We start from the raw sequence: 17,843 nt of genomic DNA on the forward strand, positions 1-17,843 counted from the left end.
CATTGATCAAAATCACAATTCTTTAATTAAGTAAGATTAAGGAAGATGTTTAACAATAATTTAACCAAATGGACCCAAGGGTGCATTTGGTTTCATTTTACACTCTCGAGAGGTAAAGATCTACTGTATAAGGGTCATGGTTACCAACTCCATCATTTAGCTGGGGACCACCTGGAACCCCCTCAAGGACCACTGGTGGTCCCCGGACCACTGGTTGAGAACCACTGGTGTAGATGAACTCAATCACTGCTCATAGCCCTGAAACGAAAGTAAAACAGCTGCCACCACATTGTGACCGATGACCGCAGGGCAGAGCTAAATATTCTCTATAAAAACCTAAGATCAACAGTGTTTTCTAGACATAGACAGGTGAGTACGGTGATGCTACTTTCCATGGTTATTATTGTATTTGTAGCCTTATCAAAAGTGAGGGTCAACGCTGTCTGTCAACAACACTAGCATGGATTATAAACTAGCCATGGTTCACGTGACGCTCGTCTGTCACAAGCGTCATGGCGCTACTTGTTCCTGGTTTTTGAAATTTCTACATTTACAACCCGTACATCACATACACGTTCAGATTTCAAAAAAAGAATGTGCTGACCCCACGGCCATGGATGTAACAAGCTAAAACGCCTGGGTGTAAGTACCCGTATCTTCCGTATTGTTGAATAAAAAGCTTTCTAATCCGATCGCCGGCCATTTTCAATTTCTTTCTTTAAAAAAAAAATGTTTATCAGGGTGCAATACACCTCCCAACCAATAGGCGCGTGGTTGAAAGCATATGGAGAATATTCAAAGAAAATGGCTTGCGATCGGATTAACAAGCTTTTTATTGAACAATACGGAACATACGGGTACTTAAAGGGGAAATCCACCCATTTTCAATATTTAACTATGTCATTAATATAGCATAAAGGAGTTGTGTGGAAATAAGAAAAAAGTTCCCCCCTTTCTGTGTTGCCTTGAACTGGAGGATTGATTGTGGGTTTAACATTGCAAATTACAACATGATGACTCATCATGTTGTAATTTCCAAGAAATTAAGAGTTAGTGATGGTAATTCTAAGATGTTATTAGCTATGTGAATACTATAGGGAAATAACTTGAATGGATGATTTTGAGGCATAAACGTCATGTATGCAGTGTTCTTTATAGCCTATTAAGTAATAATGTAGTTGCCTTGACCCTAATCTGAGTTCCCAGAAGTTTTTGCCAGCTCTCGCATACAAACGGGACGGCGAGGAACACCTTGACCCAAGTGTCCACTTTTTTCAATTATGATATCTAGATATTATATATCTAGTCGACTAAAACTAGACAAAAACTAAAACATTTCAGACTAAAATATGACTAAAACTAAATGGAATTTTATTCAAAAGACTATGACTAAAACTAAATAGAAATTTGCTGTCAAAATCAACACTGGGGAAAAGCCAGGAAAGGCAAGATTTTCACCAACCTACATAGATGCACTGTGACGCTACACCTTAGCTAACAACACTGTAGAGCTTTAAGACCCTGATGCTAGACATGGAGAGCGTGGAGGGCAGCGAATCAGGAGTCCCGAGTTGGTGTTGGCTTCTATCTATATACGTGTAGTCCTAAGTGTGTATGCATTATGTTTCTTTTTTTTCCCCCAATACAATATGTTATGTGGTGTAATTTAAGGTTGTTGGTATAAATGAAGAGAAACATTTGATGTTTTCACTTTCATTCTCAGTGTGCACAAATGGCGTCTGCCAGCAGTCTCCATTCTGAAGAGCAGTTCATGTGTTCTATCTGTCTGGATGTGTTCACTGATCCAATCACCACTCCATGTGGACACAACTACTGCAACACCTGCATCACACATTACTGGGACAATAATGATGTGTGTCAGTGTCCACTATGTCAAAAGAAATTCTATAAGAGACCAGAATTTTCTGTTAATAAAGTTCTCGCAGATATGGCTGATCAGTTCAGGAAGTCAAAGCAGCTGAAAAGAAATTCCAACATAGACCAAGAACCTGCCAAACCAGATGAAGTCTCCTGTGACATCTGTACTGAGTTCAAACTCAAAGCCCTGAAGTCCTGCCTGGTGTGTCTGATCTCCTACTGTGAGACTCACCTGGAGCCTCACCAGAGAGTTGCAGCATTAAAACGACACAAACTAATCGACCCCGTAAAGAACCTGGAAGACATTATGTGTAAGAAACATGACAGACCCCTGGAGCTGTTCTGCAAGACTGACCACATGTGTGTTTGTCACTTCTGCACTGAGTCAGACCACAAGTTACATCAAGTTGTATCTCTGGAAGAAGAATATGAAGAAAAGAAGGCTGAGCTGGGAAACACGGAGGCTGAAGTTCAGCACATGATCCAGGAGAGACAACTGAAGATGTACGAGGTCAAACATGCAGTAGAGCTCAGCAAGAAAGATGCAGACAGAGAGATGGCAGACAGTGTGCAGGTCTTCACTGCTCTGATGAGCTGTATTGAGAAAAGCCAGGCTGAGCTCATTGATGTGATAGATAAGAAGAAGAAGACAACAGCGAAACAGGCTGAAGGCTTCATTAAAGAGCTGCAACGGGAAATAACTGAGTTAAAAAAGAGAAGCTCTGAGCTGAAGCAGCTCTCACACACCGAAAACCAGCTCCAGCTCCTCCAGAACTTCACCTCCATCAACACCCCTCCACCCACCAAGGACTGGACAAAGGTCAATGTCCATCAGTCTTCATATGTGGGGACAGTAAGGACAGCTGTGGCCCAGCTGGAGACGACACTCTCTCAAGAGATGGAGAAGCTGCGTGATGCTGAGCTGAGGCGGATCCAGCAATATGCAGTGGATGTAACTCTGGACCCTGATACAGCACTCTTCCTGCCCGGTGATGGAACACAAGTAAATCTTGGAAACGTACAGAAGAATCTCCAAAGATTCTCCTCAGGAAAATGTTACTATGAGGTTCAGGTTAAAGGGAAGACTGACTGGTCTATAGGAGTGACCAGAGCCTCCATCAACAGCAAAAGGAAAACGACAGTAAGCGCTGACGATGGTTACTGGATTATAATGTTGAGGAATGGAAATGAGTACACGGCTCTTGCTGACCCTCCAGTCCTCCTCCCTGTAAGAGAGGAGGTCCAGAAAGTGGGAGTGTTTGTGGATTATGAGGAGGCTCTGGTCTCCTTTTATGATGTGGAGGCCAGAGTTCATCTCTACTCTTTCACTGGCTGCATCTTCACTGAGGAAATCAATCCATTCTTCAGTCCCTTGCTCAATAATGACGGTAAAAACTCATTAAATCATGATCATCTCACCTGTCATTCACATATTAGACTGTCTGTGTGTAAAGCCTGATTTATACTTAAAATAGTAGATCTACAAGCCCATATAATGACGCGTTGTGAGCTTTTCGGTTATTTCCACCATGTGTCTCCGTCATACGACACAGTACAATAAATTAAGCATAACCTTTGCTTTATATGAAACAAATATAGCTTTAATTTAAGACCTCAAATGTATATCTTTCTTTATACGGTTATTTTCTGTCAACTATCATTTCAAATCAAGCCATTTAGCTATTGTTCCTAAAAAGATGTATTCTTTTGAAACACAACTATGTTTTAAATGATTGATTGATGTACTTTATTTAGTAATACATGAGAAACAGTACATGGAAGTACAATTCACGATACAAGGTCTACTAAACTGGATAACTCATAAAGCACTAAGCTTGTTTAAAATGAGTTCCCACGCTCACAAATCATGATGACATATAAGAGACAGACAGATATACACTACTATACAGAACGTTATACAATCAGCTTACAGGTTACTGGTATGAAACATAAGAAATATGTACAAGAAAAAGGTTAGTTGGGGGACTACTTACTGAGAATTTGTTGCCGTACACTGAACTTTCCTTACCCTCTCTTCCTCCTTTGGCACAGAACTGTCCTCTGACACTTTCCACCACACGCCCGATAGCAAGACCACGGTGGCTACGTCACACAGTCCGTCCACTCCGGTGACCCCCAGCAAGGGGGTTGCCTCAGCTGACCAGGGCGAGGAGTACATGTACAAGACCGAGGAGGAGGATGACATTCAGTTTGAGCCCGCGGTTCCGTTGCCTGACAAGGTACATGTAGTGACCGGGGAGGAGGACGAACAGGTCCTCTACTCCCAGCGTGTCAAGTTGTTCAGATTTGACCATGCCATCAGTCGGTGGAAGGAGAGAGGGGTGGGGAACCTCAAATTCCTGAAAAATACAACCAATGGCAAACTGAGGGTGCTGATGAGAAGAGAGCAGGTGCTCAAGGTTTGCGCCAACCACTTGATCACCACTACTATGAACATGAAACCCCTGGCGGGCTCTGATAAGGCATGGATGTGGCTCGCCAACGACTTCTCAGATGGGGTCACTACACTGGAACAACTAGCCGCAAAGTTCAAAACCCCAGAACTGGCTGAGGAGTTCAAGCAGAAGTTTGACGAGTGCCAGAGACTTCTTTTGGACATCCCTCTGCAAACCCCCCATAAGCTTGTAGACACGGGCAGGACAGCTCACCTCGTTCAGAAAGCAGAGGAGATGAAGTCTGGCCTGAAAGACCTCAAATTCTTCCTGACGGATGACAAAACATCCAGCTCTGGCTTCGCTCAGTTTGGTAAAAAGCCAGGGCAGTGGGACTGTGACACGTGTGCTGTGAGGAATGAGGGCTCTGCGGACAAATGTCTTTCTTGTGAAACTCCCAACCCCTCAGCTAAAACAAAGATGGGGAAGGAGGAAGGCCAAGCAGACATCTTGACGGCTACCGATGTTTCGGCGCTTGTCATCAAGCACGCCGACAGTACCGGCCCCACCCTGGAGTGGGATCTCTACTACTACCCCAGAGAGGTCGCGTTGGATGACACCGCGGACACGTTCGTCTACACCTCTCCCATTGCCAGCAGCCCCGTTCGAAAGAACCTCTTCCGCTTCGGGGAATCCACCAGTGGCTTCAACTGGAGTTTCCAACCCATTATCAGTCCAGCCAAGACCCCTACTAAGCTGAACCAGAGCGGGGCCTCTGTGGGCACCGATGATGAGCAGGATGTCAGTCAGGACGAGGACTGGGATGGTCAGTACTTTGAACCTGCGGTCCCCTTGCCTGACCTGGTGGACACGTCCACCGGGGAGGAAGAGGAGCAGGAGGTGTTCTGCCACCGGGCCAAGATGTACTGCTACGATAAAGACCTGAGCCAGTGGAAGGAGAGGGGCATCGGAGACCTCAAGATCCTGCAGCATTACAACACCAAGCGGGTGAGGCTGATCATGAGGAGGGACCAGGTGCTCAAGCTCTGCGCAAACCACTGGATCACTGCAGCCATGAAGCTGGAACCGATGAAGGGTTCTGAGAAGGCCTGGATCTGGAGTGCCATAGACTTTGGTGAAGGAGCAGACGGCAAAGTAGAGCAACTGGCTGTGAGATTCAAGTTGCAGGAGATGGCCAACAAATTCAAAGAGGTGTTTGAAGAAGCCAAAACAGCACATGATAAAGATGATCTGTTAACTCCAGTGACTCCCAGGCAGTGTTAATTTTGTCGACTAAGACTAAGACTAAGACTAAATCATTTTCAGAAGACTAAAATAAGACTAAAACTAAATGGTGTGTTATTCAAAAGACTAAGACTAAATCAGAATATGCTGCAGTGTAATTGTTTTTGACTAAGACTAAAAGACTTAAGGTTTTGATATTTAGTCGACTAGACTAGACTAAGACTAAATCATTTTCAGAAGACTAAAATAAGACTAAAACTAAATGGTGTGTTATTCAAAAGACTAAGATTAAGACTAAATCAAAATTTGCTGTCAAAATTAACACTGCTCCCAGGGTGGATACTCCTCAAGACACTGCACCCGCAGCATCTCCAGCACCACTGGCTATCCCAGTATGTGGGAAAGCAGCCATCGCCATCCTGGAAGAAACCACCAAGGAGAGCACAGAACTGTCGCCTGACACTTTCCACACCCCCGATAGCAAGACCTCGGTGGGCAAGTCACTGTTCAGCTTCAAGTGGTGGTATCCCCTCCCAAGTTCGTCTTTGGCACAGATACCCTCCAGAAGATCTTTGGATCGCCCAAATCTTCCCCCGAGTCCGAGGCGTCCTTGTCCTTCTCCGACGCCAGAGACGGTGGACCTCCTGCCCAAGATTCTCCTGCCGTGCCTGCATTCAGAATCCCAGAGAAAGGTAAAACCGTCTACTCAAGTTGACCGTGTTATGTTTGATTCTGAAGTGAATTTGTTGATTTTTGCTTTACTTTTCTGATGCTCGTCTCTGAATGCCAACATGTTGGGTTTCTTTCCACATCATTTGACAGTTTGACCTCATTGTCTTGTTCCACCTACCTCTCATGTTTGCACCAACCTATGTTCAACCTATGTTGACAGGATCAGGCTCAATGTTCACGTTCCTCCACTTCCGCTCCATACAACCTTTTTTCTTATTATATCTTTAAATATATGAGTTAAGTATACTTTGACAATTCTTGCAACACATTCAAATGTGACTACAGTCATAACAAGACACACTCTCAAAAGGATTGCCTGAATATATAACCATTTTTGAATAATTCCAATGTACATAACCGTATTTAACCTCTATAATTGACCAGTTTTAGACTTGTTATTGTGATTTATAACTCCACCGTACTTTTAATTCCTTCTCACACGACAAACCGTTATCTTTATAGGGTTGGATTTTAGGCTTTTCAAAGATAACCCAATGGCTTTTTGGACCAGCACATCTGCCACCCAATTTGAGCCCCCAGGTACTCTTTGTCACAACGTGTGTGTGTGTGTGTCGCCACGTGACATGTTGACCCTTACCTGGCTGGCCCGTCACTGCCAGATAGACATAACCCAGCTGCACGGAGTGGAAAAAACAAATCAGGACGGCGAATGTGCTGCATGTCTTAGTTTGTGTGACCCAAGTGTGGTGTTGGTTTTTGAAGAAACCTGTACATTTGTTTGCTAACCTCCGAGTGACCCACTAAATATGTGTGAATTCATATGAAGCAAGACAAAGTAGCCATTTGTTGTGCCTACAGTACAGTTCAACTTCAAGCGCACAGTCTAACAGGATGGTAAAACAATTTGGAGGAAATTATTACTAAATATAATTTAATTGGCAAACTAAATAAAACAATAAATTGACTGGTACAGCAACACATTATAAACTGAAGCAACTCTGAAAATGGAATATAGGTGCTGCAAAACGATTGGTCTATAAATGTAGTACTGGGCAACAATATGAGACCCAACACTTGATATCATGATTTCACATTTTTATTTTTATTTTTTTATTATATTTATTTAGTTGCGCTTTTTACCCCTTTTTCTCCCCAATGTAGTCGTTTTGTCAATTGATTCCTCCCCACACACATTTGTGTGTGTTGTGTCCTTCTGGTTCACCTGACAGTGAGGAGCCCCCACCAAGAGCCTTTCTCCTACACCTCCCACCCAACACTCCCTGCTGACGGGTACCACCCCAGCCCGTAGGAGTACCTGCAGTGATATCGCATTGCCCGCCTGGCTTCCCTCCCCCCAACACAGGCCATTTGTTTTCGTATAGACGCTCGACAAAGCCGGATGCACCACGGTGGATTCGAACCCACAGGTGGGCAGGGGTGCAGTACGTTAGTCCGACAGCGCATTCCTCCGACATTAAACAGTAAACCCGAACCAAACCCGCACCCTAACCCTAACCGCACGCGGATGCCACATAGTCGGAGAAAAGGTCTGTCGGATTAACGCATGCCTCCCGGTGGGCAGGCACTTTACCACCCGAGCGCCCCAATTTCACATTAATTTCACAACATTTTCTCTTTGAAAGCTAACTCACCATATTTAGCTGTCTGTCTCATCAATGTCTGTTAAGTTTTGAGAGATTTGAGACTAGCTTGGAAGTATTCCACAGGTTTTATTTTATTTTAAGTGCCTAATGCCTATGGGCTGGTGCGGCAGCTGTGATGGCTTCAAGGTTTGTTTGACAGCACTCTGCTAATATGTTGAATTCATATTTATGTGCATTTTCAGACATTCAACTAAAAACAAAATTTAAAATAGTTGTTCCTATTACACAAACATTTGGTGGCCCCCTTGTAGGAATTCTGAGGACCCCCTAAGGGTCCCAGATCCCCTGTTGAAAACCCACGGCGTAGAGAGAAAAAAGGATGGGGGGGGGGGGCTAGCATACAAAGCATACAGTATATTTTAAGTGGGTAATTTGACCAGATGTACTGTAGTGTCCATTCAAACTGAGGAGGTCACCTAATATGTAATCTGTAATCTAACGCCTTTCAGAAGTATAAAAATACATGATCTCCTCCAGACACGTATGAGCCCTTAGATGGCCCTGGAATGTCTCAATAAAGGCCTGGATTTGATTTGATACCTTATTTGATCCTCAAGGGGAAAGGTTAAGTTCTGTAAAAAAAGAAAAAAAATGTTATTCGCTGAAGAATAGCAACTTGTGTGCCAGGGAAGTAAGGAAGACCCTCAATCGATTAACATAACCCCCCTGAACGAGCTGAACTTGTGCTGTGTTTTCAGGTGAGACCTTCGAGTCTGCAGTGAAAGCCTTGAATGGAAAGCTCTATCCTGATCCCACAGAGAAACGACCTGCAGCCTCCCATGGTACATTATATCCTACATATCATCATGTACATTATATGTTTAGTACATCTCAACTCTCCTCCGAAATAGATACACATTATCCTTATCCTTAAACCATATCAGTTTGATGTATTTCTCTTAGATATTCATATAATGTATGTATACATACAGTATACGTAGACACAATATACACATATCTATGCATTAAAAAATGGGGGAAATGGATGAGTTTCCATATCTCTGTTCATGTTTAATACGAGAGCAATGATTTTCTATAATTCCCTATATTTAACCAAGAACTACCGAAATTTCCGGACTATAAGCCGCTATTTTTTCCCATGCTTTGAACCCTGCGGCCTATACAACGGTGCGGCTAATCTATGGATTTTTACAGCTAATGGCCACTAAAGGACCTTCTAAACTAGCATCAAGAAGGGATACAAAGTCCGCCGGCCTGCTGTCCATGGCCAACAAGGGGCGCGACACCAACAGCTCCCAGTTCTTCTACGTCACGCTGACCAAGACGGGCTCCCAGTTCTTCTACGTCACGCTGACCAAGACGGAGCACCTGGACTTCAAGCATGTGGTGTTCGGCTGGGTGCGGGAGGGCATGGACGTGGTGAGGCAGATGAGCAAGCCCAGCAAGAGGATTGTGATCACAGACTGTGGACAGCTCTAGAGCAGGGGTCTAGTGTTGATTTTGACAGCACATTTTGATTTAGTTTTAGTCATAGTCTTTTGAATCAAATTCCATTTAGTTTTAGTCATATTTTAGTCATCTGAAATGTTTTACTGTTAGTCTAGTTTAGTCGACTAAATATCATAAGATTATAGTCGACTAAATCTACAGTTGATTCAGTCAACTGAAATGTGTGTTGGCGGTGCCTTGATGCCGTCGTAATGATCGATTTTACACTTGGTTGCATGCTGAAAATAGCAGATCTACAGGCAGATCTGCTATTTTCAGAGCAGAACACCCGAGCGTAACCGAAATTAAAATGACTTGTCTTTTAGTTCTACTGGATCTCTTAGTCCCCCCCTAATAATTTAGTCTAGTTTTTATTTGTTGACGAAATTGTCAATATATCTAGTCTTAGTTTTAGTCATCAAAGCTTAGTTTTTATTTCGTTTTGATTTAGTTTTCATCAGTGAAAAAAGGTAGAACAAACATTTTTCTTCATAGTTTTAGTCAACGAAATCAACACTGCAGGGGTCTATAGCTGAGAGAGAGATGAAGCAGAGACCCCCACTACATATTGTATGGAATTGTGTTGCAGATTCCACTTTTCCATAGATTTCATAGATAAGCTTCATAGACTTGTTAGCAGCACTATCATCAGTGTTGCGTAAATTGATAATACTATTAATACTAATATTAATAATAATACTAATAACTACGTTTTTGTTTGTTTGTTTACAAATGGTTAAATAACATTTGGGAGAGCAGTCGATTGTGTGCGGACATTCCCTTCTTTACACTTGAGTATTGTTGGTTCAGCACCGTTTTTGAGTGGTGCCAGCCACTCCTACACTTGACCGTGTGTGTGGGTCCGTCCGTCCGTCCGTCTGTTTGAGCATGGCCTCAACAGCTGCAGCTGATTGCAACACAAGGATGCAACCAGTTACACTAATTGAAAGGCACCACTCTCTTCACACTGGGTGTGATTTTAAAGAACTGTGGGGATGATGCAGTGGTAGAAAAAGTACTAAAATGTTTTACTTAAGTAAAAGTATCAATACTGCAATGTAGAAACACTCTGTTACGAGTAAAAGTCCGGTAATCAAAATGTGCTTGAGTAAAAGTACAATGGTATTAGCGTCAAAATATACTTAAAGGACCAAAAGTAAAAGCACTCATTATGCAGAATGTCCCGTTTCACAAGGTATCATCATGTATACAATTTATACAAATCTATTGTAAATAGCAGATCTACAAGCTCGCAACACGTTGCATCGCAACACGTTGTGAGCTTGTAGATCTGCTATTTTCAAATAGCCAAAGTTAAAGTGGTTAATGTATGTTTTGTAATAATAATTCAATTCTACGATGTGACTAGTAACTAAAGTTTTCAAATAATTGTAGTGGAGTAAAGGTACAATATTTGCCTCTTGAGATGTAGTGTAAGTAAAAGTATTGACTAGAGTAAAAATACCCCAAAAAATGACAGTAAGTAAAAGTACAGTACTTGATTAAATGTACTTAGTTACTTTTCACCACTGGAATGATGTGCAGATCTTGTCCATGTTTCATTTGATTCATGTAGTCTCACCAGTCTATATACATTCATCCATATCCACTTGAACCTTAGTTTATTGCCTACTTCATCGTATGATGTACTGTATGTCACCTTGAAAATGGTGAAAATAGACGATCTACAAGCGCATTGCGACGTGAGTGGCACGGTGTGAGCTTCTAGATTGGCTATTTCCCCTATTTTAGAAACAAACTAGAAAAAGTGCTCCTCGGAGCACAGGTCTCCGCCAGGTCAGGTAGGCTATTGTGGCCTCCTGGTGGCGCTATAATAGGCCAACGTGAAAAGGGTGCCATTTCTTCTTAGGCCTTGCACGACTGCATTCATGATTTGAGGCATTTTGTTAAAAACATGTGTTTCGCTAAATTAGACCTGTTGGTGGCGCTATAACAGGCCAATGTTAAAAAGGTGGCATTTGTTCCTCAACATAGTGTGAATGTGCGTGCAAAGTTTGAGCGCAATTGGACGGTGCGTTCATGATTTGCGGAATTTTGTTCAAAACAAGCCAATAATGCAAACTTTACATGTCAATATAGAGATCCTGTGTACCGATTTGCGTGGAATTTGGATAAAATTGGAAGTAGTATAAAAAAATGTGTTTTACATAAGTCGGCCTCCTGGTGGCGCTATAAAAGGCAGATGTGAAAAATGCAGGGCAAAGGTTTTTCCTTGACCTATAGGGAGTGTGCAAACAAAGTTTTACACAGATCGGTGCAATTATAGGTAAAAACACGAATCGGCCTGTTATAGCGCCACCATGAGGCTGATTTGAAAATGTTCAAATGGTAGTTCTTCCTCGGCCTAGTGGGACTGCGTGCAAAATTTCACGGAAATTGCATGCTGTGTTCATGATTTGAGGCATTTTGTTCAAAACGGAGCACTCCTGCAAACTTTGGAAGACATTTTTAGCCAATCAGGATGGAATATGAGAAATCTGAAAGACCCGTTTCGTTTAATGACTATAGAGACACTGTACCGATTTGCGGGATTTTTGGACAAAATCTGTAGGAGTACTGTCAAGAAATGTGTTTTGCACCAATTGGCCTCCTGGTGGCGCTATAACAGGCCCCTGTGAAAAATTTGGGGCAGAGGTTCTGCTCTGGTATCCAGGGAGTGTGTGTGCACAGTTTGGCTGCGAGCAAGCCAACGGTGCCGGAGATTAGCTGTACACAGACAGATCGAATGACGGACGGACACACGGACGGACGGACGGACGGACGGACAGGGGGTAAAACATACTCTCTCGCCATGCCTTTCGGCCTGGCGGAGACAATAAAATATACAAACTCATTTAACATTTGAACATTCTTTGAAACCAGGGTTAATGTGGAAAGGGAAAATACATTTTGTGGGGGGGAAAAAAAGTGATGTGAAAACAAAAGAGAAAAACATTTTATTTGGGGTTACAGTAACTTGCATATATCCTATTTTTAACTATTAAACAGTAAAGGTACTCAAGGTAATAAGAGACAAATTGTGGTTAAAATAGTATTTGCTACATTCAAGTGTTGATGTTGGTTAGCATCTAACAAGGGTATGGATGTAGTGTCATTGCCACCTACTGGGCATGGGCAGTATTACATATACTTGAATGGATTGACACAAGGTTTATGTTGATAAACTGGTTCTCAACGTGGTGTTTATGTTGATACACTGGTTCTCAACCGCCAGGGGTCCCCGGACCTGTAAGGCAGTGGTTCTTGGGGTCTGGGGACCCTCAGGGGTCCTTGGGGGGGTTACCTGGGGGTCCCCAGCAAAATGTGTTGATACAGCATAGTATAGTCATTTTAACCACTATCCATATTTTATGCATTGGCTATTCAAGAATAGCAGATATACAAGCTCACAGTGTACATCTGCTATTTTTGATCATTTTTCAAAAATGGTTCATTTTAAATGGTAACCTGGTAAAAGGGGTCGAGACCTAAACGGAAGAGTGTCCACCTGAGAAGTCTGGGCATCTCAATGTTAAACTGTCTATTTTAGCCAATGCTAAACACTCTGTTTTTCTCCAAAATGTAAAGAAGTGAAGAATACATGTAGGCTTTTGTAATATGGTCTGAAATAAGGTGTAGTATACATGATTAGAACCTGCTTGAACATGTGACATTTAAGGCCTGATACATCAACATCTATAATACAATTTGAATCTGCGCCAGAACGGTTGTCAGTATGTCGGTTGTCAGTATGTACGTTGCATCATTCCTGTCCCCGTGTGTGTAAGTTCCACTCTTTATATGGTTATGGCTGAGTCGTGTGACATGAGCGTGACGTCAGAGGTCCGTGCTCACAGGTCTGCCATGCCAGGTGTGAGTAATCACAAAGTGGGTTTTGGTCATTGCAGAGGTCATGCACGTCACCTGTTTGTCAAGTGGGTATTTTCATAGCCTGGCGTGGATTTAGGGGAGCACAAAACTCTCTCTCACACTGTGAGGTAATGTGGCACTGCCAAGTGGACGCCGCGTCACGCACGCGGCCCGAACTTCTAGTTTACTACAAATTGCTACACAATCTGCGTCTAGCCATCATTATGGGCGTATAAACAAATAAGTCGAAGGGTCAATTTAGGTCTGAAAATGACGTACCGTGCACGTTCAAATCATTTAGACGTTACATGACTTCAGACCATTTTTGAAAGCATACTTTTTATTTTTTACTTTTTCACATTTTGGGGGGAAAAAACAGCCAATTTCACACCGAGGTGCCTAGACTTCTCAGCTCTACTCTTTCTGTATCCGTTGAGACCCACGAAGATCCCTGAGTGTACAAGTGCAACCAAACAGACCCACCCATATAAGGGTGCATTTGCAAACACCAGGTGTTATATATACACCTGTGGTTCTCAAAGTGGGGGTCCTTGAGGGGGTTCCAGGGGGTCCCCAGCTATTCGTAGTTAGGAACCAAATGGAGAGCCTTATAGACCTCTCTGTATGCGGGTCCGTGGCCATAATGCATACCAAACTGAGGGGTCCTTGAAATTAAAAAAGGTTTTAGGACCACTGTGTGCATGCGCTGAACTGAAGTCATTAATTCTAGCTCTATGTTGATGTTATCAAGAAATGACTCTTTCTTAGTAGGAAAACATAAAGAAAATGGTCTTAAAGAACATAATGTAAAATGCGTGGTAATGACATTTTCTATTTTATTTTATGTAAGCTCTATATTCCGATAGTAATTGCTATATACAGTGTTTGTTCAGTATCAGGGTCTTCCCCAAATCTCCAGCTCTTTAGTGAACAGAAAATATACTTTGTATCCAATCATGAGACAGAACCCAGGGAAGATAATTTATCAGCTTCAATTGTATAGTGTTCCAGGTACAAATTTGTCTGCTTATGTCAGGACTTCCAATTTCAACTCGTTTATCCTGTGTGTAGTTCTCTCTCCTGACTGGATAAAACATGGTATCCCGACCAGAAAATGTCTTTTCTGTTTATTAAAGAAGCTGGAGAGACAGTGAGACCCTTATTTCTGAACAATCACTCTACTGCCATTTTACTACTGTATCACAATATAGAGCTACTTAACACTTCAATTCAATTACATTTTTATTATAATGCCAAATCACAAGTTGTCTCAAGACAGTTTAAATGTAGAGCAGAGACCCAACATTGTCCCATCCTGAACAAACATTTATTTTGCAACAGTGCCACTTAACGACTTAAACCCTATATGGTTGACTGTAGGTGTAGGTGAAGGGTGAAGTCTACACCAGTGGTTCTCAACCTTTTGAGGCCACGACCCCCCAAAATAATCATATTTGAACTGGGGACCCCCCACCCTGACAAGCACTTGGAAATGTACTGTAGGAGTTGTTGAGGCATTACATTTTGTTTGACTCGGTTCCACAGATCCACTGTGAAAATAGCAGATCTACAAGCTCACAACGCCTCGTGTTGCACGTTGTTGTGAGCTTGTAGATCGGCTATTTTCAACAATTTTACCTATTTCTTATATTATTTGACAATTTGGCAAATGTTTGACCAGTTTTTATATAGTTTGTTGATTACTTTTGATGCAGAAATGGCCTTTTTTCATTACATTTCTCTTTTTTTTTTTTGTATTAAGAATCTTATTATATTATCCCTTTACTGTCATCTGGGGACCCCCCTGGGCATTTGTACATCAGCTATTTTTGCCAGACCCAATGGGTCTGGCTTACATGAGGCTTTGTACCTGTTTTCTCCATACATGGGCATGCCCCCTTTGTCCTTAGGCCCCAGCCATAAAAGTCTGTCTCCCTTTCGTCCATACATGGGCATGTTTTGTACCTGTTTTCTCCATACATGGGCATGTTTTGTACCTGTTTTCTCCATACATGGGCAAAAAACAGGTTTTGCCCCCTTTGTCCTTAGGCCCCAGCCATAAAAGTCTGTCCCCCTTTCGTCCATATATGGGCATACACAGGCTGACACGTCATGTGAAGTCCGGCTTATAAAAGTCTGTCCCCCTTTAGTCCATACATGGGCATAGACACATGGGCATCTGCCGGGTCTGGCAGAACCAGGTCTCCTGGTCTTGTTTACAGAACTAGAGGCTCTTCACATCTACGTTGCACCGCCGATCTGACTGATATGCCAATATAAAGGTGTAGTTCACCCAAAAAATTACTTATTTTCTATCAATTACACACCCCACGAAGCATTGAATTCATGGAGATTTTTTTGTTTTTGTCCCATTCCTGAGCCAATAATTTGATGACCAGGTGTATTTCCGGTAGGAGACACAAAGAGACTCTTTTGAGTCTCCTACCGGATACATTAGCAATAGCATCTTTCCACCGCTAATCAAATTATTGGCTTAGAAATGCCAGTGGAATCTTGAAGGTGTGGTGTTGAGAGAGTTCTTAAAACGTTTTCAACCCAGTGGTGCAAACCGGCACACGCTGGGGAAAAAAAAATCCACGAGACGCACCGATACATTAAACCTCCCAGTGACCTCGACTCCGCTTGTTCTCAACATAAGGTCCGGGGACCACCAGATGTCCACATGGACCTTCTTTACAGGTCCACGTGGACGTGGATTTTCCCAGTGTAGATCGCGGTCCCAGAGATATTATTATTTAACTGTTTTTGGTAATCAAAGTGCGGTCCATGGCCTCTTGACAGGGACGAAAGTAAAACAAGATGTCGTTTAAACCCATTTGAACCCCAACCCTCATAATGAATTGCATTTTTATAGCGCTTTTCTAAGTACTCAAAGCACTTTACAATGGTTCATTCATTCATACACTGGGAGGTGAAGCGGCGAACAGTCGATGCCAGTGTCGTGATTCGAACCGCCGACCCACGTATCATTGGACGATCTGCTCTTCGTCCTGAGCCGCAGCCGCCACCCTATTCTGGGAAATAGCTGATCTACAAGCTCAGCTATTTCCGTTGAAGAGATTCTGCATAGAAGGAAACAAGAGCAGAGCCAAGTAGGCCTACAGCTGTAACCCAGGTCCGTCTCACTAGGAATAGAGTTTTTTTTGCTTGCTAGTCGATAATGAAGTTACGGTAGACGCTCAAACAGTTGTAGGTTCAGTATCGATTAACGCATACGTCATCCGTGCCCAAACCTGGACAATCTGAGGCCCTGCATTGACTTCCGTTATACGTGATGGAAAAAAAGAAGTAAAGATAAATATATGGAACGCGCGGGGGTAAAAAAATGACTGGGGTTCTTCGTTAGCCTAGCGACAGCGCGCACTAGAAACCTGGCGCTGATCGGTTCGGTCCACTAGTTTGCGAAATTAGCTCCGGACAGACACACAGACTCCTATAGCCTCTCCTATAGCCGTGAGGAAAACAGGATGTCTGTCAGCTATCTGTTGTCAAATTGCATATGTATTTCTTGTGTGTTCTGTTTTAGCGCACAGCTCTCCTCCGCTTGCACCGGTGATGGAGTTGTTGGAACCTGTGCTGAGAGGATGAAGATAGAGGTGATGGGTTGCTGTATAATTCCTTTAACAGGTCCGTTCATGGAAGTCCTTGCGGTCTTGTTTCCAGTGAGGGCCTGTGAGCAATTAGGGGTTAAGAATCTTGCTCAGGGACAAATTTCATTTCATCGACACATTTGCTGGCCTGGCCTGGAATCGTACCTGGGGCAACCAGGGCCTCTGGCTCCCTAGGCGGGCTCACTAACCACTCAGCTATGGCCGCCCCTGTAAGATGATGAAGGTAGAGGTGATGGGTTTCTGTAAGATGACGAAGGTAGAGGTGATGGGTTTTCTGTAAGAGGTGGGGGACAAAGTGAGAGATGAAGTTCAAGTCTGTGACCACGGTGGTGACGGTGGGAATTAGGTCGGCAGTTGTTTTTTTTCCCGGCTTGTGTCTATCAAGCTAGATCTTTAGTCAATGGCAGGTAATTCCATAATATGATGCCTCTCCAAAGTATGGGTCCAAATTAACCTGTAAGGGTCCATTTAGGGTCCTTCTTGCAGGGGTTCCAGGGGGCCCCTGGCTAAATTATGGATATTTAGGAACCAAATGAACCCTTACAGGTCTGTAACTCAAAGAGAGTGTACAAATGGAACCACGTGGTTCCATTTACACTGTCAGAGTTGTGGAGGGGGTCCATGGTCTTATGGACACTAAACTGGGGGGGGGTCCTTGAAATTAAAAAAGGTTGAGAATCACAGCTTTTAAGGGTGTGCTATTCTCATGGTGGGTTCCCACCGAAAGATAAAATGTGTGTTCGAGCCGAGCGATTGAATAAAGTAAACGCAAAGACGCGTCCTGGCACGATGTTGCATTGAGCGGCGCCAACAGGGCCACGCGAAAGAAGTGTTCTGTTGCCTCGGTGTCTTCGTTCCAGCTGGAAAATCCCAACTGAGGCGACATTCACCCCCCCCCAACCAACGCTGGCCAGCACGACAAATGTGGCGCAATTCAAGTGACTAGAAAGATATTTTATCTTTCGGTGGGAAGCACCTTCAGGGGGAGGGAGGGCAGGAGTCCTCACTTCCCAAATGTA

General features: G+C 43.2%; 1 protein-coding gene across 1 annotated transcript; it reads left to right on the top strand.

Annotated features, from left to right (window-relative positions):
• Positions 1–291: 291 nt before the first annotated feature.
• On the top strand, positions 292–9,313 carry LOC311065196 (uncharacterized protein; the record flags this gene model as incomplete). The annotated part of the gene is made up of 7 exons (XM_084085413.1): positions 292–369; positions 1,724–3,266; positions 3,931–5,548; positions 5,851–6,007; positions 6,055–6,208; positions 8,572–8,655; positions 9,060–9,313. Exons 2-7 carry the CDS (start codon positions 1,733–1,735, stop codon positions 9,311–9,313), a joined length of 3,801 nt encoding a protein of 1,266 aa, XP_083941539.1. The 5' UTR covers positions 292–369; positions 1,724–1,732.
• Positions 9,314–17,843: the final 8,530 nt, after the last annotated feature.

Source organism: Gymnoscopelus microlampas (genome assembly GCF_963454915.1).
Source record: "Gymnoscopelus microlampas genome assembly, chromosome: 17".
NCBI lineage: Eukaryota > Metazoa > Chordata > Actinopteri > Myctophiformes > Myctophidae > Gymnoscopelus > Gymnoscopelus microlampas.